At 60.9% G+C, this 23,040-nt stretch overlaps 1 protein-coding gene across 4 annotated transcripts in view; it reads left to right on the forward strand.

The window, feature by feature from the left end:
- The window catches only part of AACS (acetoacetyl-CoA synthetase), a 30,226-nt gene that overhangs the window by 413 nt on the left and 6,773 nt on the right, over positions 1-23,040 (forward strand). For 3 of the 4 annotated variants that reach the window (XM_040987142.1, XM_040987143.1, XM_040987145.1), the window contains exons 2-14: positions 3,703-3,806; positions 4,519-4,639; positions 8,017-8,130; positions 9,257-9,354; positions 10,812-10,926; positions 11,087-11,168; positions 12,111-12,258; positions 15,843-15,923; positions 17,191-17,315; positions 19,359-19,423; positions 19,572-19,694; positions 20,756-20,869; positions 21,923-22,048. In XM_040987142.1, the coding sequence (XP_040843076.1) occupies positions 3,703-3,806; positions 4,519-4,639; positions 8,017-8,130; positions 9,257-9,354; positions 10,812-10,926; positions 11,087-11,168; positions 12,111-12,258; positions 15,843-15,923; positions 17,191-17,315; positions 19,359-19,423; positions 19,572-19,694; positions 20,756-20,869; positions 21,923-22,048 (1,416 nt within the window). The remainder of the gene's footprint in view (positions 1-3,702; positions 3,807-4,518; positions 4,640-8,016; positions 8,131-9,256; positions 9,355-10,811; positions 10,927-11,086; positions 11,169-12,110; positions 12,259-15,842; positions 15,924-17,190; positions 17,316-19,358; positions 19,424-19,571; positions 19,695-20,755; positions 20,870-21,922; positions 22,049-23,040) is intronic. The other variant, XM_040987144.1, reaches the window with a different exon arrangement.

Raw genomic sequence — 23,040 nt, forward strand, 5'->3', positions numbered from 1 at the left:
CGGCCGAGGCCGGCGTGGGGTGCTCTCCTCCGGGCCGGGGTGCAGCTGTCCCTGGCCCCACGCCTCCCGTCGGGACCTGTGGTCAGAGGATGCTCTGAGCCACTGCCTTGGCGCTCGGACGCTCTGCTGCGCGTGTGCCTCTGGGACTTAGGGGCCGCCTGGCTGGCCGGTCCTACCGCCTGCCCGCCCGCCCGGGCATCCCTCAGGATTTTCTGCCCAGCCCCGACACTGCCTTGTTTCTAGTGGTGGCGTCACCGGCTGGGGCCGGAGCTGGAGTTCCTTTGCCCTGCACCGGGCTGCCTGACTCAATAACTCCTCCTCTCCCGGGGGCCTCTTTGCCTCCTCTGAACAGGCCTGGGTTTCCTGTTTCCTGCTTTGCTGGGGTGATGGGGAGGCACAGGTGTGGCTTGGTTCCTGCTGGCCCAGAGGCTCCCAGTGGCTGCTGGCACCTGGCAGCCCCCGCCCTGTCCCAGCGTCCCTGCCCTTGGCGGCCTGCTCCCTCCCACTGGGAGACAGGTGTGTGTCTGGGTGCTCTCAGGGCTTGCCTGGGTGGCTTGCTGAATTCATGTGTGTTGGCCAGGCGGGGAGTAGGGAGCCCAGGAAGCTGTGGGTCCCGTTTGGTTCCATCCCTTCTGGTACTGACCTGTTCTTGTCTGCCCTGAGGGCAGCCCTCTGCCGTGGGCACCCTCCTTCCTGCGCCCCAGCACTTGCTCTGGGCAGGAGGAAGTGGTGGAGTGAGGGTGCCCTGGGGCAGCACACAGCAGGGGACTGAGTGGCTCATAGGCTGACTTGCTGGGTGTCTTTCCTCCTCAGCTTCTGATTGGCCTGCGGGTCCCAGTTGACCCCAGGACACACTGTTGCATGTGAAAGTTGGGAAACTGCTGTGAGAAGCCTGCTGCCTGACAAGTGCGGGGTCTGTGTCCCCCCCCCCCCCCCCCCCCCCCCCCGCCGGCGGCTCCTTGGCCCCTGGCTGGGTGCTCTGGGCTGGAGTGGGTGCCGGAAGCTCAGCCTCTTGCCCCACCTGTCTCTCTTCATTCCCTTGCCCATCCCCGACTCAGCGGCCACCTGTTCCCTGGGTCGTGTTCCTTTCCTTTGCCGAGTGCATACAGCTCCTGCTTGCCCCTTCGTGGATTGGTGGTCACCTTTGTCGCTGACAGCGCCTGTGCCTGCTTGCAGCTGGCGTCCAGGGGGAGCAGTGCTGTTGATGGGGCGTCCACAGAGCCAGGCACACCTGGAGGGAGGGGCCCATCTGCCCTGGCCGGCCAGCCGTCAGCGCATCTCGGCCTGCGGTCTGCAGGATTCCGCCTGTTTCTGGAGAGGCAGGCCCTGGTGGAGTTTTGTGTCCCCCTTTCCACATCCAGACATGTGTTGGTTTGTTTGTGTCCTTGCTCCCCATAAAGCTCCCCTGTGGACTCGGATCCCTCGATGCAGGCTTGCTAGGGGTGGTGTGCCGCTGCAGCCAGCGTAAGGGCATGTGGCCCTAGGGGCCAAGCGGCAAGGAGCAGGCACCAGTCTCACAGGAGACGCCTTTTGCTGAGTGTCCTTGTGTCAGCTGCACAGCAGCTGTCTGCAGGCACCTGGGGGATCGGGCCAAGGCCTAAGGCTCAGGTGCTGCTCTCAGCTCAGGTGTAGTGGGTCTGGGGGCAGCTTGGGCACAGAGGGGCTGTCAGCACCACGAGTCCCAGGAGCACGGCAGATTGGATCCGTGTCCTTGGCTCACTGCGAAGCCCTGGCTCGAGGGGAGGCAGAGTCTTGGCCAGAGGAGGCCTGGATGGAGCTTTCTGCTCCTGCCTTCTGCATCCGTCTTTAAAACAGGGTGGTTGCCGACTGAGACAGCTGGGATTCGCAGGTGCAGGTGGGTCAGCAGGAGGAAGGGGAGCCCAGAGGACGATGAGGCAGAAGCTGGAGTTAACAGTCAGGGCTGGTCTTCCGTGTACCCGTGCCTTCCTGAGCTGCTGGGGCAGTGTCTGGACTGGGTTCTGTCGCTGCAGTGATGCTGTTTGGGAGGAACGTGGTTTTTAAGACAAGGCTGGGAGAGAGGAGACGAGTACTGTGGGACTGTGGGGCCTGGCAGCTGGAGGGTGGCTCCTCTCGGGGTCAGCCACTCCACTGCTGCAGGAGTAGTCCAGTAGGAAACTGAGTGCTAGAAAGGCTGGCTGAGCTGGCCCAGGTTCCCAGCCCCACCATCGCTGTGTGTTCAGACAGCTGTGGGCCCTGGGGAATGGCTGGGGGAGGTATGGCACTCCGCCCTGAACCTAACCCTAACCCAGCTGGTTCGTGGGGCTCCAGGCTCTGCAGCCTGTCCCCGATCTCGGCTCTGACCTCTGTACCGACTCCCATTGCACCTGCTCCCTCCCGCTCGCTCTCTGGGCCTCAGCTGTTGCATCCTCCCAGGGCCCACACCCTGCGCCAGTGCCGGGGCTGGCCCATGCCCTCTTTGGCCCCAGCCCTGACAGCCGCTCTCCTGCTCCTGAGCCCAGCATGGCCAAGGCTAGAGGGGACAGCAGGGAGGGGAGGGTCATGGACTGAACAGTGCCTGGACCAGCAAGGACGGTGCAGTTGATGGCTGGCAGCGAGGGGGTCAGCTCAGCCTTTGTGCTCCACGGTGCCTCCCTACTGCTGCCAGCCTCTGCCATCCTGGCTCGACCCCAGGGCTGTGGCTCGGGAGCAAAGCACGTGGCACTGCTTTGGCTAGGAACGTGGCTGGATGTGCTGTAGTTCAGCTTCACTGGAGTATTATACAGCCACTAAAAAGAGCGAGGCAGGTTTTCAGACTTTGATGGGGCAAGATCTCCAGCGAACATTGAGCGAAAGAAGAAAGAGACGAGCACATAAAGCAGGCTGCTGTTTGTGGGAAAATCAGAGACACAGAGCCCCCGAGCTCTGTCAGCCAGGAGAGTGAAGCCGTGGTGTTTGGAAGGTTGTCCTGGTGAGCCCAGGAGGCGGGGCCCTGGAGCCAGCTGTTGTTTGGCCTTTGGGAGTGTGTGTGGATGGGTGTCCTGCTTGGAGGCATCAGATGGGCCAGGAGACGTGTGTGAGGTTCCTGGGCTGGGCCTGCTGTGCGCCACGTGCTGTGCTTCCTGTGGGAGAGGGTGGTGGACACTGACACAGCTGAGGACTTCCGGAGACGCAGGAGTGTCTGTAATTCCGGCCTGGAGATGCTCTGGGCAAGAGGAGGGGTGCTTTTTGCCATAGAACCTTTGTACGTTTGTGATCTTGAAACATACAGATGTCTTCCTTACTTCAAGATCAAAGTGAATAACTCTGCCTAGCCTTCCCCCACTGCGGTGTGACGCGGGCCGTCCAGTGGGCAGTCCAGCACAGGCCACTGGTCTCCAGCCTGTGGCCTCAGACTGCCTGGGCCTACAGGGCGCAGCCCCATCATGTCCCAGCCCTGTGCTCAGCTCACTGAGCTCTCCTGGCAGCCCTCTGAAGGGGGCACCTATCTGTCAGCCTGTGTCACGAGGGTGGTGGACAGCCTGGGGAACCTGCCTGAGGTCGATTGGTTAGCAGCGGCTTGAGCCACGGTTGAAGACTCAGATGGTGCCTGGACTGCCTGTGGGAACACGCGGTCCTGGGGAACCTCCGCCCAGCTGAGCTGGCTCCTCCCTGGGCCACGGGGCATTTGGGTCCGCAGTCCCTTCTGAGCAAGCCTGCCACACCTGTCCTCCTGGGTGACTGCACCTCTTGTCTCCTTTGCAGAGAGTTACAACGACCTGTATCACTGGTCCGTGGCGTCGTATTCGGACTTCTGGGCAGAGTTCTGGAAGTTCAGCGGCCTCGTCTTCTCCCGTATGTATGATGAGGTGAGTGGCACCTGGCCAGGGTCGCTGTGAAGGTCACTTGGCACAGTGGAGTAGTTCCTTAGGAGGATGCTGAAGCCCACTCCCTCACCTCATGGATGCCACCTGGCCACGCACCCCCTTCCCTGCCTCTCGCCTGCTCGGGCCCTGTCCCAGAGCTTGGCTGACCCTCAGCAGTAGAGTGGGGTTCTGAGAAGTGTTAGGCTGCGGTAAATGCACAGCGCATGTGCTTTGCCGCTTAAAGCACTTCATGCGTGGCCTGGTGGTTTTCAGTACCTTTAGTTGGCTGCAGTTTTGAAAGCTGCCTGGAGTCCGGAGTGCTGTTCATTTCTTACCTGCTAACTGGTAAATACTGGGGTGGGGGAAGGACTCCCGAATTCCAACCCCTGTGCCTTCCTGTTGTCCTTTGGGGGCAAGCCATTCTGGAAGATTGAGCCACTGTGCGTTGGCCAGCTCGCCGAGGAGGACAGAGAGGGTCTGGGCTCTGCCTCCTGCCGCTTGCTGGCCCCGCTGACTGTGGAATCTGGTGCTCCATGAACATTGGTTGAAAGGGGAGGCTGCCCAGGATGTGTGAATTTCCATGTTGGGGTTCAAGCCTTCAGGGTGTTTTCAGGGTCAGCATGGAGGATGAGTTAACGCGGCCTTGGACCAGCGGCTCAGCTGGTGCAGCCCGTGTCACGGCCACGTCAGGGCTGGGTCTGCTGTCGCCCTCTAGGTTGTGGACACGTCAAAAGGCATCGCTGATGTCCCGGAGTGGTTCCGCGGCAGTCGCCTCAACTATGCGGAGAACCTGCTGCGGCATGCCAAGAATGACAGGGTGGCTCTCTACGTGGCAAGTGAGTTCTGGCCCGTGGCTCCTCCGGGGCCTTTGGGGGCAGGCGGTGTTGTCTGGAGAGGCCCCGGATGCAGGCCTGGTGCCCTGGTGCCCTGGTGCCCTGGCCTGGTGCCCTGTGTCTGTGGGCCCTCGCTGTGAGCGCCTTGGAAAGTTGTGAAGGAACTCTGATTACGGCCACGGTCTCTCACTGACTTCTTGTTTGCTGCTTTTTTCATTTTCTTTCTTTTTTTTTTTTTCTTGAACATTTTCTTACTTGAAAGAGTTACACAGGAGAGAAATCTTTCATCTGGTGGTTCACTATGGAAATGGAGACAGTGTCCCAGACTGCTCCCTGTCCGATCCAGGAGCCTGACGTGGCCTCTCACGTGGGTGGCGCGGCCTCCAGAACTCATGCCATCTGTTTCTGCTTTCCCAGGAGCATTAGCATGGAGCTGGCTCGGAAGTGGAGCAGCCGGGACTCGAACTGGCCCTCCTGGGATGCTGGCGTCGCCAGTGTTAGCTTAACTTGTGGCACCGCAGAGGTCCTTGGCTTCTCTTGGAATAAAGCTTGCGGAGCTTGGTTCAACAGCTCAATCGGCTAATCCTTCCCCATCGAGCACTGAAACCCCATGGGCCATTTTCTGTCCTGACTGCTCCACTTCTCTCTGCCTGTGGCCTGAAAAAGCAGAAGCAGACAGCGCAAAGCCTTGGGCCCCTGCACCTGTGTGGGAGACTCGGAGGAACTCCGGGCTCCTGGATTTGGATCGACTCCGCTCCGGCCATTGCAGAGTGAACCTGTGAATGAAGATCTTCCTGTCTCTCTCCCATAAATCTGCCTTTCCAGAAAGAATAGATCTTAAAGAAATAAACAAGCTTGAAGAATGAGCCGGGGAGGGACGTGGCTCTGCTGCGCAGTAAGCGGGATGCCTTCACCCCGATGCAGTGATTGGGTGGAGTCCCGGCTACTCCTTCCCGTCTGACTTCCTGCTGGTGTTCCTGGGAGGCAGCCGAGTGCCCGGGCCCTTGCACCCGGGCGGGAGAGCTGGACGGAGCCCGTGCCCTGTGGGCGTTCGGGGCGAGCCACTGTGTTGCTTGGCTGCCTCTCAAACAAGATATATATTCTTTTTTTTTTTTTTTTTAAGATTTATTTTTATTGGGACGTCAGATATACAGGGAGAAAGAGAGACATAGAGGAAGATCTTGCGTCCGATGATTCACTCTTCAAGCGGCCACAATGGCCGGAGCTGAGCCAATCCGAAGCCAGGAGCCAGGAGTCTCTTCTGGGTCTCCCATGCGGGTGCAGGGTCCCAAGGGTTTGGGTCTCCTTAACTGCTTTCCCAGGCCACAAGCTGAGAGCTGAGTGGGAAGCAAGGTCGCCAGTATATGAACCAACACCATATACGATCCTGGCACGTGCAAGGCGAGGACTTCAGCCGCGAGGCTGCCACTCCAGGCCCAGTATATATAATTCTTAAAGGACTATCCAATTTAAGTTTTTAGCAGTTTTTTCTGTTTAAATGTTTATTTATTTATTTGAAAGACAGAGTTAGAGAGGTAGGGAGATTTTCCGTCTGTGGTTCATTCTCCATATTGCCACATGGGCCCCGGCATGGCTAGACTGAATCTAGGAGCCTGGAGCTCCCTGTGTGGACGGAGGGACCCAAGCCCTTGGAGCTGCTCTGCTGCTTTCCCAGGCACAGCGGCAGGGGCCAGCACTCCGATGGCGTGCCAGGCTTGCAGACAGCACCTCAACTGGCTGTGCCACACGGCCTGCCCTGTCGTAAGCAAGCTGCAGAAGAATTGACATCAATGAAGTGTTGAAATACGCTGGGGGTTTTCCTGGTAATGAGCTAGGGTTGTTGGCTCCCTGATTAAATGGGTTTTTGTAAAGCTGAAGGTTTATTAAACAGAAGCAGTATTAAGTGACATTGGCTTGGTGTGGCACGGTGTTTGAGGCATCTCCCAAAGTGAGCTAAGTGGCCAGGGTTTTGTCTGAGTGGCAGACCTGGGTATACCTTGGCCATGGAGGGTTTTCTCCTGTCCTGCAGAGATCCATTCAGGTGGAGATGTGGAACCTTCTGTGTTGGCACTCCCAGCCACCCCCACACCCGCACACCTCCACACGCAGTACTGAGCTGTTGGTTCACTCTCACAGGCCCCCATCAGCTGGCAGGGACAGACAGTGCTGGGACTGGCACTCCAGCGGGGTCTGCCATGTGAGTGAGGGCGCAGGCACTTGGCCCATCATGAGCTGCTTTCCCAGGCGCGTCGGCAGGGAGTTGGGTTGGAGCGGGTAGTGTCCTGATAGGGGATGCCAGTGATGGCAGCTTGACATGCTGTGTCGCGATGCCAGTGTGTCGTTACACTTTTAAAAAAAGATGTGTTTATTTTTTTTATTTGAAAGGCAGAATTACAGAAAGAGGGAGAGTCAGAGCTTTTCCATCTGCTGGTTCATTTCTCAGATGGCTACAACGGCTGGAGCTGGGCTGGCAGTCTGTGTGATGGTTGACGTTTGTGCTTTTTGGGGGCAAGTGAGTGTGAAAGGATTGGGGCTCGGGTCCCATCCCTCATGCCGTTGCTGTGTGACGGGGGTGAGTTGCTCGACCTCTCTGTGGAAAGGAGGTAGCAGCCCCCTTAGGTTTCTTGCATGGACTTGCGGGGAGAACCTCGTACCTGCGGCGACCCTGGCGTACGCTCGGTGAAGTTGTGTCCACGTCCCTAGCTGCCTTTCAGCCACTCAGGAATAAATCGGCAAATTAGTGATACATGTAAAAATTACATGATTCAAGGGCTTTGCACCAAATGGAAAAGCTCCTGCTGTGGGGCTGCATTCACACGGCAAGCTCGCAGGGGCTTTACAGACAGGTTCACTTGTGTGAGCGTTGGTCCATGTGTGCGTCCGTGTCTCTGTGTGCATGTGTGTGTCTGTGTGTGCTGCACCTCTGGTGTACGTGTGTGTGCGCACGTGTCTGTCTCTCTGTCTGTGAGCGGCAAGGTCCTTTGTGTGTCTGGAGCTGCCCTTCACCTGGACTGTGGCTGTAGATGGTGCAAAGCCATGCCCAGGACCGCGTGCCTGCGCTGGTCTCCCGGCTTGGACCTGTGTGGCAGTTAGGCCGTGTGACCACGCAGGGAGTGTGGAGGGGCCCAGGGGCTGCGCTGTTCTGTCGTTGCAGCCTGCCGTGTGCTGCCGTCATGTCCTGGAGCGCCTGTGTGTGTGAAATACCCTCCCGATGGTCGTCTGCCCGGGATGTTCTCCCGGCTCCCAGGGACCTTCCTCTCCCGGGAGAGTATCGCCATGGCCTTGCCGTGGCCCAGGCCTGCACTCAGAGCCTGGTTGACACAGCTTGGTCTTGTCTGTCCTGCTGGTGACCAGGCCTACCTGCCCTTCGCTGTCCGCAGGGGAAGGCAGAGAGGAGATCGTGAAGGTGACCTTTGAGGAGCTGCGGCAGCAGGTGGCTCTGTTTGCAGCCGCCATGAGGAAGATGGGCGTGAGGAAGGGAGACCGTGTGGTCGGTAGGTGTCCTCTGGGCTGGTGGCAGGAGCGGGGGCGAGACGGCAGCGGGGTGGCGGGGGTGGGTGATTTGGGGTGAGCCGGGGTAGCGCAGAGTGCACACAGCCTTGTTCATGCGGCAAGAGCGCCCTGGTCCGCGGTGCCTTGACGTGCTTTATGCCCACACTGTCCTGAGCGTGAAACGGTTCCACGACTAAGGGGAACTACACTGAGGGGTGTAGTCAGTGCCAGCCGGGTGCATTGGCAGAGGCGCAGTGAGGACTTTGCCCTGGCCTGGAGGAAAATGTGGTCCTGGCACTGATGCAGCCTGTAGCGAGGCCAGGTGTCCTGCGGGAGGCAGCAGTCCACGGGGCCCGGCAACCCTGAGGGGAGGACGGGGACAGACAGAACCTGATCCTGGGGGCCTTGCCCACCTTGCCCTGTGCTGCGCCCCCACCATCACCCTTGGACCATAGAGTAAGGGGCAGGTGGGAAGCAGGGAGCAGGGGCCTGCCCGTGGTGGGGTGGGGCCTGTGCCCAGCCTGCCCCGGTTCCCGGTGGAGCAAGGCGATTTCTAACTAAGAACACCTTGTTTCCAGCTCTCCCTGAGGGTGGCCACCCAGGGGAGTGCTCGTCCCGTGCACTGGTCCCCAGCCCCGATGCCTACAGGGGCCTGTGGCTTGGCCCAGGACTCGGCCTGGTTCTGCTGTGGGTGACGGCACCCCAGCTACCTGAGCTGTCGCTGCTGCTCCTGGGGCCTTTGTTGGTGACAAGCTGGAGCGGAGCTGCAGCTTGAGAGTTTGAAAGCTGCAGCCACTCCAGGGTATGGTGGCAGGATGTGGCTCCACCTGGCCACAGTCCCCGGGGCCGGGGAGGCATCAGGTGGGAGTTGGAAGGCCCAGCTGTGAAGTTGTTCCCCCGCCACCCACGCAGGTTGGGCATGTGGTGCTTTGGGAGTAGGGTGGGTCGCTGGCCAAATGCCCATCACCAGGCGGTGGGTCCCGCTTGGGTTAGGGCCTGCTACACCGAGCGTAAGAGGCAGGACCAGGGTGGGCGGGGGTGTGACCGGTGTTCCTGTGCACCTGGAGCCCCGGCCTGTGCACGTGGTGTGGGAGCACGCTCGCCCACATTCCCTGTGTTCCTCCGCAGGTTATTTGCCCAACGGCGCACACGCTGTGGAGGCCATGCTGGCTGCAGCAAGCATTGGAGCCATCTGGAGCTCCACGTCCCCAGACTTTGGGGTGAACGTGAGTTGGGGCCCATCCTGGGGTGCAGCCAGGTCTAGGGGGTGTCACGGTGGGCCAGGTGGAACAGGAAGTGAGGTCACGATGGGCTCCTGTGTTCTGGTTCGTGATACATGGTCCCGGGAGGTGGAGCAGGAAGTGAGGTCACAATGGGCTCCTGTGTTCTGGTTCGTGATGCATGGTCCCGGGAGGTAGAGCGATCCAGTCTGGTGGTCTTGATGCCTTAGCATGCGCTGTTTGTCCTGGAGCAACCACTTCCCCCCCCATGGATGCGTCCAGCGGCTCAGGGCAGCCCAGACAGTGGGAGGCATGACTGGACGCCTGCGTGGCATCCAGCCCCAGGGCTCTGTTATAAGGTGGACACAGAAGCAACAGGGCCCTCTGGTTTTCCTCCCCGGCCATGGGCGGAGCCTTGGGGGCATCCTAGAGCAAGGACAACCCTGCTGGGGCACAGCTGGCCCTGCCTCCCACTCCCTTGGCTGCTGAATTTTCTAGTTCTGAGTCAGACTCTGCCCAGACATGAGTCTGTGATGCCTGCTGGCTGGGCTGGGCTGGCCTGGCCCTGCTGGTCGTGTGCCCCAGGGTCAGTTACTTGTCCTCAGTGTCCTCTGGTTTCTGAACAGGGCCAGTAGTTGGAGGTGGCCTCTGTAGTCCCCAGGGTCCTTGGTGGCTGTGCAGCTGGCTTGGGGTTGCAGTGTGGTCAGTAGGGAGGGTGTTCCCAGGAACCACAGGCCTGGAAACAGGTCGCTGTGATCTGCTGTGGCCGCGGCTGGCTGCAGCACTTCTTCCACTCTGTTGCTGGCCCATCAGAGCAGATCCCTGAGCGCTGGGAGCAAACAGGGGCCTGTCCACTCCGATTCAAGCTTGTGAGAGTCTGTCTGCTAGCACCAGGAACTTCGGGTGGACACAGACGCCCACTTCTTCCCTAGCTTTAGGGAGTGGGTCTGAGCACAGGCGTTTGAGTGCTGTCGCCTGCAGACGGACACCAGGGAGTACCCATGGGTGTTACCGGCCGAGGCAGTGCCTGTCTGTTGCAGCCACTCAGGCGCAAGTCTGGCCCTCATGGGTGGAGTTTAGGAAAGGGATGCCCTGGGCGGGAGGGAAGAGCCTGCGTGCAGAACGAGCAGGGGGTGCTGCAGTGGGCACAGGGTGCCATGTGGGACGAGGGCTCGGGCTCCTCTTCAGCTGAAGGGGCCGGGGAACCCAGGCTGGGAATGACCACAGCTGCAGGAGACGGGGTTCCTCCGTGAGGTAGCCAGTCTGGCTGGGGTGAGTGGGTTTGTGTGGCAGGCCATGCCTGTACGACCTCCTGGGTGTTCCCTGAAGTTGATGCCTTCTGGGCATGTCACCATGGGTTTTCTGCTAGGACGCAGGGCGCCCCTGGTTGGGGCCTCTGCCGTCGGCGGCTGGGTGTCCTGAGGGCCGGGCATGCCGTGGTGAGTCCCGCTTCCTGCTTTCAGGGCGTGCTGGACCGGTTCTCGCAGATCCAGCCGAAGCTCTTGTTCTCCGTGGAGGCCGTTGTCTACAATGGCAAGGAGCACAGCCACATGGAGAAGCTGCAGCGGGTGGTTCGAGGTGTGTGGCCGTCCCTGGCGGTGTGTGGCGGTGACAGCAGTGCGGGAGCCCAGGGCCCTCGGAAGCGGCCAGTGCGGACCCCGGTGGCCGGCCCTGAGGCCACAGCCGTCGGCAGCCGCATGTCTGTCTTGCGACCTCGAGTTTTCTCCTCTCCTCCCAGGGCTTCCCGACCTGAAGAAGGTGGTGGTGATCCCCTACGTGGCCACCAGAGAGACGATCGACATCTCCAAGATTCCAAACAGGTACCAGGCTGCTGCCCGCTGCCAGAAGAGTGCGGGGAAAGCTGTAGGAAAGCTGACATTTGGTAGACGGGGCACTGGTTGCTTGCAGGGCGGGTCCCCTCTCCACCCCCATGCCAGCGATGGCAGAACAGGCACAGTCCCAGGGCCCGCCCTCTGTGGCCTGGAGTTCGGGCAGGTTTGGGAGGGGCCAAGCCTGGCTCCCTAGATTGGCGTCAACAGTCCTGTTGGACAGTGTGCCCACTGAGTGCTTTTCCTTGGTGCACTTGCTGCTGGCTCCCCTGAGAGGCCGGCAGCCCCCCTGGCCTGCTGCCTCTTCCCGAATGTGTTGGTCAGGGATTGGTACCCAAAGAGAGCATCCGGCAGGGTACCAGCGGCCGCTTCGCTCAGCCTGCTGTGGTGCCACAGGCTCAGCGTCTGACCCCAGGCCACTGCCCGGCTACCTCAGGAGTCACCGCTGTTTGCATGGCTCTGAGACCACTTGAGTGGAAGTGTGAAGTGTCTGGCCTCAGAGAAGCACCGTTTGCAGAGCAGGTGGACGTGGTAGCCCTGGCAGGCCGTGCGTTCAGGGGAGGGGCTGTGGGCTCAGAGCAGTTACTCCCGATGTCCCAGGAAGTGGACTGTGGCCCCTGCCTCGAGAGAGAATGTCCCGAGTGGCGGAGGCTGGATGGGCCGTGTTTGTGTTTGAGGCTGGGACGACGCAGGGACCCCTCACCCCTTGCGGGGAATGTTGTGACACAGGCCCACCTGGCTGAGGCTTCCCTTTGGGTGGTCAGGTGTGGGCAGCAGGCCAGGCGGGGGCGGGGCTGAGGAGGGCTCCTCCACGGTGGCTGCTCGATGGCTGGGTGGCCCTCAGCACTGTCCCCCGGCCCCAGCTGCTGTGGCGGCCACGAGAGCGTGGCAGAGCTTCCAGCCGCTTACCTCCCACCCCACACTTGTCCGCAGTGTGTTTCTGGATGACTTCCTGGCCACAGGGATGGGCGAGCAAGCCCCCCAGCTGGAGTTCGAGCAGCTGCCCTTCAGCCACCCCCTATTCATTATGTTCTCGTCAGGCACGACCGGGGCACCCAAGTGCATGGTGCACTCTGCTGGGGTAAGTCCAGGTGGGGACACGTGGCAGCTGGCTTGTCATGCCGTTCCCAGCCTGAGTGCAGTGCGGCTTCTGTCGATCGGGTGTGGGGTAGGGAGGTGAGCTGGGTGCAGGCTCCGTGTGGACCTTTCACCCCTCGGGGTGTCCTGAGCGCGGTGCGTGCTGCGGGGTGCGTGGGCAGGGAGCAGGGGTGCAGGGGACCACTCTCCTATCTGAGGTTGCTGTGACCAAGGCAGAGGTTGAGCCGGAGAGCCCTGCATGGGCATGGCCCGGGGTGCTGTGGAGCGTGGTGCCCGCAGCCCCTCATCAGATACCTGCGCCCCCGTTGCTGTGGGGGGTGTGGGCGTGCACAGGTGACCCGGGACCACGTGCGCTTGGCCCACAGGCTGGTTGGCACGGAGATGGAGAACAGTGACAAGGTCTGCCGGCTTTGCAACAGGTTCTAGCCTCGCTTCCTGTGGGGGCACTGGTTGGGGACTGGACCTTGTTCGCTCAGGTCTTCACAGTAGGCAGCAGTGGGCACAGGATCAGTGCTGGTAAGACTGGCAGAAAGGCTGTAAGCTCTGGCCCCCGGAGCTGGCTCCTTGCACGAATGCCACACTTTCTTCATGCTGCTTCTACCTTCCCGTTCTCTTCCCTGGGACACACGCCATTGACCCGCGGAGAGTGAGTTGATGCCCAGCTGGTCTCAACCTGAAGGTCCCCAGCAGTGCCCGTGTGGCCGTCCCCCGGGGCCCAGGCCGCTGTCAGCTGTTGTACCCTTCTGCCACCTACCCTTCCTGATGCTGAGTTTTGTTTTTGGAAAGTCAGATTTGCAGAGAGGAGGAGACAGAAAGATCTTCCATTTGCTCATTCACTCCCCAAGCGGCCTCGACGGCTGGAGCTGAGCCGATCAGGAGCCTCTTCCAGGTCTCCCAGGCGGGTGCAGGGTCCCAAGGCTTTGGACCGTCCTCCACTGCTTTCCCAGGCCACAGGCAGGGAGCTGGATGGGAAATAGAGCAACTGGGACCCGAACCGGTGCTCATATGGGATCCTAGCACCTTCAGCCACTAGGCTACTGTGCTGGACCCGACACTATATTTTCTTTCTTTCTTTTTTTTTTTAAAGATTTATTTTTATTATTTTTTCATTGGAAAGGCAGATATACAGAGAAGAGAGACAGAGAGGAAGATCTTCCGTCCGATGATTCACTCCCCAAGTGAGCGCAACGGGCCGATACTATGCCGATCCGAAGCCAGGAGCCTCTTTTGAGTCTCCCACAAGGTGCAGGTTCCCAAAGCTTTGGGCCGTCCTCGACTGCTTTCCCAGGCCACAAGCAGGGAGCTGGAAGGGAAGCGGGGCTGCCGGGATTAGAACTGGCGCCCATATGGGATCCCGGGTGTGCAAGGCGAGGACCTTTAACCACTTGCGCCACCGCGCCGGGCCCCCACTATATTTTCTAAAGAAAGTATTTGTTTTTATTTGGAAGGCAGAGAGATACAGACCAAAAGCTATGCAGAGGGGGCTCTTCGTCAGCTTTTGTGTTTCCCAAATGGCTGGATCAGCTGGGGTGAGCCCGGCTGAGGACAGAAGCCAGGAAGCCCACCCAGGTCTCCCCTGGGTCGCAGGGGCCTGAGCACCTGAGCTACCATCTGCTCACAGGGTGTGTCCTGACAGGAAGTAGATATGCGCCTTGAGCCTGGGCATTGTGGCAGGGCACGTGGGTACCTGCTGTGCCACGCACCCCCCCACTGTGCACTTTCAGAGTCCTGCCCCCCAGCCTCCTAAGACGGCTCCCTTTGCTTTGGTCTGCTGCTTAGACCCAGAGCGTGCATTCGGCAGACTACGGCTGCATCGCTGGTATTTGTTTTATTTCTTAGGGATTTATTGGTTTTCCAAAGGCAGAGTGCAGAGTGTGCTTCCAGTGGCCACTGCGGCCGGTTTTGGGCCAGGCTGCAGCTGGGGGTCCACTGGGGTCTCCATGGGGCTGCAGGGGCCCATGCGTGAGGGCCGTCGTGTCCTGCTGTCAGGCCTGGTTGGAGACCTTGGGACGCAAGGGCGGTGAGGCTGCCCTCAGTGCCTCGGATGTGCTAGGCCATGAACGCAGCAGGAGCCCCCGGGGGGGCAGGCCCCCCTTCCAGTCACCCCATCACAGCTGACTTCCGTCCTGTCTCTGCCCTGGCTCGGTGTGGGTCCTGGCCGGCAAGGATCCAGTTTTAATTTATAGCTTGCTTCCTGGGGCAGGCCCTGTGCTTTGTGGCTGAGGCTCTGGCATGTTGGGATTGGACTGCCGGCTCTGACTCCTTGCTGCAGCTCCCTGTGGATGTGGACCCTGGAGGCAGTGGTCCCGTGTGACTGGCTGGAGTTGTTGGCATCAGCTTCCGCCTGGTCGAGGCCTGGCAGTGGATGGGGGCTGTGTCTCTGCTTACACAGGCGCACATTCACACACTAGCTTCTGTGGGAGAGGATTACGGCTCTCCCGCACAGCTGGCCTTGGAATTGATCACTCTTCCCCTTTAAGTGGAAACATGATCCTGTGGCCATCAAAGGCATTTCCGAAGTGCTGGCACCCAGCCTGCCTGAGGACAGGGTGGTCAAGCCTCCCTGCCACTGGCGCAAGGGCCCCCGGAACCAGTGTTTGCCCTGTGGCGCCTGCTGCCCGCCCACCTGGGCAGTGTATGGGGACATCGCATGGCATTAGGTGGCTGCGAGTTGGAGCTCTTCAAAGGGTCATTTCCTCCTGGCTTCTCGGGAAACTGTTTCGGTGGTGGCGAGGGTCACACAGGCCGTCTGGCACATGGGTCGTTGCACCAGCCGTGAGAGTCTGAACCACCAGGTGGCTGGTGGCCTTGAACCAGCTGCTTGCACCTGTGGAGTGCACTGCAGGGTGGTGTCCCCAGGCTGTGGGGTGGGGTTGGGCTGTGGGCACAGGCTGACTGGCATAGTACTGGCTCTGTGGTGATGGTGAGACGCCTTTCCTCCCTGCTATCCTGGCACAGACAGAGGACTCTGGGTGCCAGAAAACTCTTAAGGGTGCTTGCTGGGCCGAGGGAGAGCTTGGGTCCAGGGACAGCAGGCTGGCTGAGCACTCAGCATTGGTACACGTCTGTTGGTACAGGCAGGCCGTAGACTGGGCACTCACACAGAGCCTGTGACATTGGCTGCCTCCAGGTTGGGGTGCCTGCACTTTGGAGCTCGCAACCCCTGCACAGGCTTGCCTGTCAAGTGGTGCTTGTGGGAGGGGGCACGGCTCGGGTGTGGTCCCACTGGCTAAGGTTCCCGAGTTCTAACCCCAGGTTTGCAGGTGAGCACTGGGCCACTGCACCTTTCCCTGTCTGCCACCAGGGGGAGCCGGAGGCTGGGACGAGACTGGCCCAGCCCTGCTCTGTCCTTTGGCTGGGGCTGTCCCGCAGGAAGGGTCACCTATTCCTGCCTTGGGGTGGGTCCCTGAGGGCTCTGGGTCTGGGTTCTCCTTTCACAGTTGGGGGTGATGCTGGAATAAGGTGGCAGAGTGACCATGGCCCCTGGGAAGGGTTTGTGGGGGCTCATCCTGGCACTGCGCGTGCCCCTGCACCTCACGAGGTGTCCTTGGCATGTGTGCCCCTCAGGGCACCCTCATCCAGCACCTGAAGGAGCACGTGCTGCACGGCGACATGACGAGCGGGGACGTGCTGCTCTACTACACCACGGTGAGTACGCGAAGGGCGCGGGCCTCTGCGGGCCGGGCAGCGCGTGGCCGAGCAGCACGTGGGCGCTGCATGGGGCACCTCCTGCGTGGCCGAGGGTCTGACCCCAGGGGTGGGGTGACGCCCAGGACGTCCTGGCTGCCTGCTTCAACCCTGGGGTGTGTGTGAGACTGTGCGAGAGTGTGTGTGTGTGGCGTGGGTGAGATTGATGAGTGTGTGTGTGTGGCGTGGGTGAGATTGATGAGTGTGTGTGATTGTGTGTGTGTGGCTGTGTGAGTTTATGAATGTGTGTGTATATGAGTTGTGTGTGTACCTCCTTGCCCCCCGGCCCTGGGGCAGGTTCCTGTGGGTGCTGCCTCCTGGCCCTGTCCCAGCGCCTTTGCTTGTTCTAGAACCACCCACAGGCTCTCTCTGGGGAGATGGCATGGTTGTCAGTGGGTGGTACCACCTTTTTAGTTTTCAAAAACATTTAAATTAAAAAAAATTAAATTAAAATTAAAGTTTAAATGAACTTGCATATGGTGAGGATTTCAGGCTGTGTTGGCAGGCTGTGTGGGGAAGGCTTGTGCCTCCCAGGGGCCGTTGGGAGGGCAGGCGTGCGCGTGTCCACTGTCTGCCCTTCGGGAAGGCGGGTGGCGTGGTGCTGCCCTGTCGCACTCGGTGTGAGCCCTGTGCTCAGCCCCTGTCAGCACACGCTGCAGAAGCTGTGGGCTCACCGCTGGCTGCCAGGGCAGTGTCATGGGGATTGCTCCCCAAGTGCATGGTGTCCATAGCACCTGCGTTATTTTGTGGGGTGGATGGCGTGTGCGTGTCGTGCTGATGGTGTGGGTACCGTGTGTGTGTGCTTCATGCGGGTACCACATGTGTGTGGTGTCATTGGCATGTGGGCACCCAGTATGACCCTTTCCACGTTTATGGTGTCTGCCTTGTTCTGATTCTTGTCCTCAGCAAGGCCATAGCAGACATCCTGTGACATGGCCTTACCACATGTGTCTTCTGCCCTGGTGCTGCTGGGGCAGAGTGTGTGTGTCCAGGCTGGGAGGACGGTGACCCCCTTAGCTTGGTCTCCTGGCGCCCGGGATGGTGGTGCCGCCCCTTAGCTCGGACCCTGTCGCCTGGTGTGGGTGGTGGCTGCCCCTGCAGCTCCGGCTGAGCTGCCCCCTCTGCCCGGGGTGGACGGTGACCCCCTGCGCTCCGGCTGAGCTGCCCCCTCTGCCCGGGGTGGACGGTGACCCCCTGCGCTCCGGCTGAGCTGCCCCCTCTGTTACAGGTGGGCTGGATGATGTGGAACTGGATGGTGTCTGCTCTCGCCACGGGGGCCTCTCTGGTCCTTTATGACGGGTCCCCCCTGGTCCCAACTCCCAATGTGCTCTGGGACCTGGTGGACAGGATAGGGTAGGTACCTGCCAACACACTCAGCTGTCAGGTAGGCGCTTTGCAGTAGCCAGGAGCTGCCAGCTGCTGGTGTGCAGTGCTTTGCTCTTCACTGTGTCCCTGCTTGGGGAGGAGAGACAGGGTGTGGGCAGGGCTAGAGGCAGAATTGAGGTTGTCTGAGGTGGGGATGCGGTGGGTGCCATCCCTAGGGACCACTTGAGAGGCCAGGACCCCTGTGAGTGGAGTGGGGATGGGAATCCAGGCCCTTGAGCCATCCCCTGAAGCCATCTGGGGGACATGCTGGCAGGAAGCTGGCGCCACTGCAACCCAGGCCCCCGACATGGAACATGTGGGGCTGCTAGTCCAGATTCGTACCTGCACTTATTTCTTTTAACATTATAGTGAAAACTGTGTGAAGTGGTCACTGCAGGCTGGCCTCAGAAGTAAGCTACCATAGAGCAGGCAGACGTGGCCTGGCGCTGGAGGGCTGGGGTGGGCGGACGTGGCCTGGCGCTGGAGGGCCGGGGCGGGCGGACGTGGCCTGGCACCGGAGGTCCGAGGCGGACGTGGCTTGAGATTGCCAGACTTTGGAAGGAGAAGCTTGGTGCTGAGCCAGCCCAACCTTGGGCACTGTCCCCTGCAGCGCCCCGTCTGTGCATGCATGTCTGTGTCTGTGGAGGCCAGGGCCTGCCTGGAAGTCCATGTGGGGAGCCGAGGGCCAGTGTGGAAAGAAAATTGGTTTTGGGGTTCTGCCTGCTCAGGAGTGAAGTGGAGCCTGAACATGCAGGTGCATCCGTGCAGGGCTTGTGGCTGTGGCCTGTGACTGGGTTGGCTGTGGCTGTGGCCCATGGCTGGGGTCCATAGCTGTGGCCCGTGGTTGTGGCCCGTGGCTGGTGGAGGTCGGTGGAGACACCTCGTTGGGGTGTGTATGTCAGGTCAGCTGGGAGGGTTCAGGGAAGGCAGGTGGAAAGCAGACTGCCCCATTGGAGCTTGGTCCCTAGGGCTGTCGGTGTGGTGTGCACTGGAGAGTGTGGAAGAAAGAGTGTGTGTGTGGGAGTGCAGCAGCCAGTACCTGCATGTGTGTGCCTGTGTATGCCCCTCTGTGCATGTGTGTATGGCCCTGGGTGCCAGGACACATACCGAGCAGGTGAGCCCCTCTTCGGCCAGGGTCCTCGCCCTAATGTATAGTCTTGGCTGCCCACTGGGCCTCCCTGGATGTGACCTTCCCATGCCTGGCGGGGCTGGCCCTGCGATTCAGCATAGCAGGTGTGCATGGTAGGGGCAAGGGGCTCTTGGAAAGACAGCAGGCCTTGTGGAGCTGCTCTGGTTGCCAGTGGCAGGGGGAGGAGAGCCAAGGGGCGGGACCTTGCTGTCAGCCTCACCCACCTCCTGGGAATGGGTCAGACCGCACTCAGCTCCGTGGCACTGCAGGTTTGGCATGGGGCTCTCTGGTCTGGGGCACAGTGGCCCTGGAGCTGCCCGTGGGTGTGGACCTGGCTTCATGGTGGCAGCTGGTCCTGGTGAACTGGAGAGAGTGGAGGGCCAGTAGGCACCAAGGGGTTGGCCACTCTCACCCAGCCCTGCTGGCCCTGAATTTCCAGTGTTCTGTGCACACAGCCTCAGGCCCTGGTGCCAGTGTCCTCTCCCCACGGGCAGGCACCCTGACGTTCTGCCTCCTGGAACCCCAGGAGAGACTTGGAAGACACCCCAGGGGCAGTGAGTGCTCTGAAGGGCTGGCTATCCATGTCTGTCTTGGGCCCCTTCATGCTGCGGCAGGTGCAGAGGTCAGAAGGCAGGGCCTCCTGGGGAGGGGAAGATGGCGGCTTCCTGCATAGACAAATGGGGGTCTGGGGGCCTGTGCCCTGGGCACTGTGCTGCCAGGGTGAGGATAGCTGCAGGAATAGGCACATGCCTGTGAAGAAAGTGGGCTCTCAGTTCACCATGGGGCACACTGCGCCTCCGGCCCCGAATCTCCGGTCCGTGCGTCACTAGCTTGGGCACCTTGGTGCGTGCAGCCCGTGTGGCTTCGAGCCAGTCACGCTTCCTTTCCCACCACCCCTCCAGCATCACCATTCTGGGGACAGGTGCCAAGTGGCTGTCTGTGCTTGAGGAGAAGGACATGAAGCCTGGTGAGTGCCTCTCTGGGTGGGGGGACCATGTGCGTGCTCCCAGGGTGTGCGAGGTCCCAGATGGAGTGCCTCTCTGGGTGGGGGGCTGTGTGCCTGTTCCCAGCTGGGGCGTGGCTCAGTCTCCCATGACTCCATGACTCCCCCCAAGTGGAGACCCACAGCCTGCAGACCCTGCGCACCATCCTGTCCACCGGCTCCCCGCTGAAAGCCCAGAGCTACGACTACGTCTACAAGTGCATCAAGAGCAGCGTCCTGCTGGGCTCCATTTCAGGTGCGCCTCCCACTCGACGTGCTGGGGTGGCAGACGGGGCATCTGAGTGTGACAGAAGGCTCAGAGACAGCGGGGACCGTGAGGGCAACTCTCTGGGCCACCTGCTGACCACTGGGGACGCCAGCACAGGGAGCAGTCTGTCTGGCCTTGCAGGTCCCTGCACTTGTGCATGGTCAGTGTGTCCTTGAGGCGTGATGTCCTGTGGGGTGGCCGCAGCCCTGCATTGGCAGGTCCTTGCTCCAGGGAGCAGCACGCACGGCTCGCTGCTCTCGTCATCCAAGTCCTCCGGGATGGGGCTGCCGCTTTGCAGAATCAGTGAAACCCAGTGGTGCTCACAGCTTCCAGGTGGGATTCCAAGCTGGTCCCAGGCCAGCCCTCCCTGCAGCGGGTGCTGGGGTTACTTACCAGGGCTGGGCAGGGCAGACCGAGCGTCAGCTGAACCCCGCTGACTGGGCTGAGCACTGTGGTGGCCTGGGGTTCCCACATACCCGAGAGGGGCCCCTCCACGCCTGTGCAGAGTGTGAGGAAGTAAAAAATGTTTCCACTGGGGAGTGATTCAGCAGAATGAAAATCTAGCCTCTCTGTCTCTCCTCCTCTCTATGTGTCTGACTTTCCAATAAAAATAAATCTTCAGAATTCAACAACAACAAAAGTTTCCATTAAAACAGACGTTTTCTGGTGTCCATACCTGTGTGAGGAGTGGCAGGCAGGATCCCGAGGCAGAAAGGTGCCCTCTGCCCTCCCCTCCTCGCCCTGTGCCGAGCACTAGTGGCTGGGAGATGGACAGCCCTGTGTGGCCCAGGGTACAGCTGTCCAGTTTGGGCACTCACACTGCCCCCCAGCTTGGCACTTTCGTCTGACTCTGTGGGGCTGCTCCCTGGAGCGGGGCTGTTTTCCTGGTGTCTGTCCCATAGCCAGGATGTTTCTGTTTTCCCGCTGGCCAGCAGGGCAGACAGAAGGCCAGGACCAGAGACGCCGATCCAGAGCCGCAGTGCCGCTCAGAGGGGTTGGTACCTGCCTCTGGAGTCTGAACTCGAGTCTCCTCTGGCCGTTGTTTGCAGGTGGCACTGACATTATCTCCTGCTTCATGGGCCACAACCCGTCCGTCCCCGTGCACAGAGGCGAGATCCAGGCCCGGAACCTGGCCATGGCCGTGGAGGCGTGGAGTGAGGAAGGTGACGCCTTTACTGCCTGCTGCTCTCCCTGGGGCGGACGGTCACCCGGAAGCACTTGCATGATGGTGGTCTACCCTCAGAGGAAAGGAGACCATGCCCCTCAGGGTGACCCCCGGCCGTTTGTGTCAACACCACACAGGGCCTGGTGTGATGTGTGCTATACATGTTCACAGACTTAGTTTTTGGGGAGGGTGTGCTTACTTCCGCAGGCAGGGGCCAAGCTGGCAGCAGTGGTGCCAGGACGGTGCCAGTGGCCTTGCTGGAAGGAGATCGTTAGTTTTGGAAAAGTGCTTTGCCTATTTGCTTGCAGGTCTTCCCCATCCCCAAATCTGAGCCGGTCAGGGCCTGTGCCAGGCCTGTGCCTGGCTCTCAGCTGCGCAGACCCTGCTCCCAGATCCTGGTGTCCTGCCTGAGATGACACAGCACAGGTGGCAGGGCCTGGGCCATCTGCAGTGGATTGCAGGAAGAGGGTGCCCACTGGCTCGACCCTGCTGGGAAGGGAGCCCTCTGCCCCCGCCGTTGGCCCCTGTGGCCCTCGCTGTGCCCGGACTAGAAACTTGGCTGCTAGATTGGGGTTCCAGAGACCCATGCAGCCGCTCCAGGAAGAAGCCTGTTTCCTGTGGGTGGGGCCCTGTTCCTGGGAGAAGCCCTGGGCGTCTGAGCAGGGTTGACAGAGCCAGGGTATTCAAGCCAGGTGTTTGTAATAGGTGCAACATCAGAGCCATGGACATGGCTGCCACGGGTGGGCTAGCTGGTCCTTTCAGAGAATGGCTGGGCAGTGGGAGTGGGCCAGAGCAGCGGGAGGGAGTGTGGCCACATTACTCAGATGTTGGGGCCACACGGGGCACAATGCCACATACCTGGAGCTGTGTGCTATGGGGTGTGTGTGTACTGCTTGGGGCTGGGTAACTGCAGTGCATACTGGGTCATAGTTGGCAGGAACGAAGCCCAGAGCGCAGGGAGGGGAGTGGGGACTGGGGTGTCGTGGCGTGAGTGCTGGCTCGGAGACGTGTGCTCCGGCCTGCTGGGTTCAGCCTGTGCTCTGCCTCCCAGGAAGGGCAGTCTGGGGACGGAGTGGGGAGCTGGTGTGTACGAAGCCGCTGCCCTGCCAGCCCACGCACTTCTGGAATGATGAGAACGGGAGCAAGTACAGGAAGGCGTACTTCTCCAAGTTCCCAGGTAGGTCACAGGGCATGGCGCAGGTGGGGCCTCTGCGACAGGCCCTGGCAGACCAGAAGCTCCCCTGCCAGGTCTCCGTCCATGGCCATGTCCCATGGTGCAGGAAGGCCCAGGCTGCGCTGGGTGCGGTCCTAGCTGGGAGCTGGGCTGAACTCCAGGTTTGGCTGGGTGAGGGCAGCTGGTGGATCCAGATGGCGTCTGCTGGGCTCGTTTCTTCCTGTCTGCCCATGCATCTTGCAGCGGGGTCCCTGTCCCACAGATGGATGCCTGCCGACGCGGGTGCCTCGCCCCCCAGCAGGGGCGTGTTGGGGCTCCCAGCTCCTGCCGAGCTCATGTCCGAGCTGTGGGCAGTTCATACCCTGTGAGCCTTCTGCCCCAAGCACTTACTTCCTTCAAGTTCCCACAAAGGTATTTGCTTTTTTTGAAGGACTTAACAATTAAAAATTTTTAGTTTTGTTAGAAAGACTGGGAGACAGGGACAGATGGAGATGGCCAGCCATCTGCTCTTCACTCCTCAAATGCTCACCATACCCAGGGCTGGGCCAGGCTGAAGCCAGGAGCTGGGAGCTGGGGTCAGGGTCTCCCCTGCAGGAGGCGGGGGCTCAGGGTCTCCCCTGTAGGAGGCAGGAGCCCGGTCAGGGTCTGCCCTGCAGGAGGCGAGGGCTCGCTCAGGGTCTGCCCTGTAGGAGGGGGGGGCTCAGGGTCTGCCCTGTAGGAGGCGAGGGCTCGCTCAGGGTCTCCCCTGCAGGAGGCGGGGGCTCAGTCAGGGTCTGCCCTGCAGGAGGCAGGGGGCTTAGGGTCTCCCCTGCAGGAGGCGGGGGCCCGGTCAGGGTCTCCCCCTGCAGGAGGCAGGGGCTCAGGGTCTCCCCTGCAGGAGGCGAGGGCTCGCTCAGGGTCTGCCCTGTAGGAGGCGGGGCCTGAGTGCTGCCCCCGGTGTGTGTCAGCAGAGAGCTTGGTGGGAAGCAGACCTGGTCGCTCTAGACCCTCAGCTG

This window comes from Ochotona curzoniae, unplaced genomic scaffold (assembly GCF_017591425.1).
Source record: "Ochotona curzoniae isolate NIBS_2020 unplaced genomic scaffold, NIBS_Ocur_1.0 contig_46, whole genome shotgun sequence".
In the NCBI taxonomy this organism is placed as follows: domain Eukaryota; kingdom Metazoa; phylum Chordata; class Mammalia; order Lagomorpha; family Ochotonidae; genus Ochotona; species Ochotona curzoniae.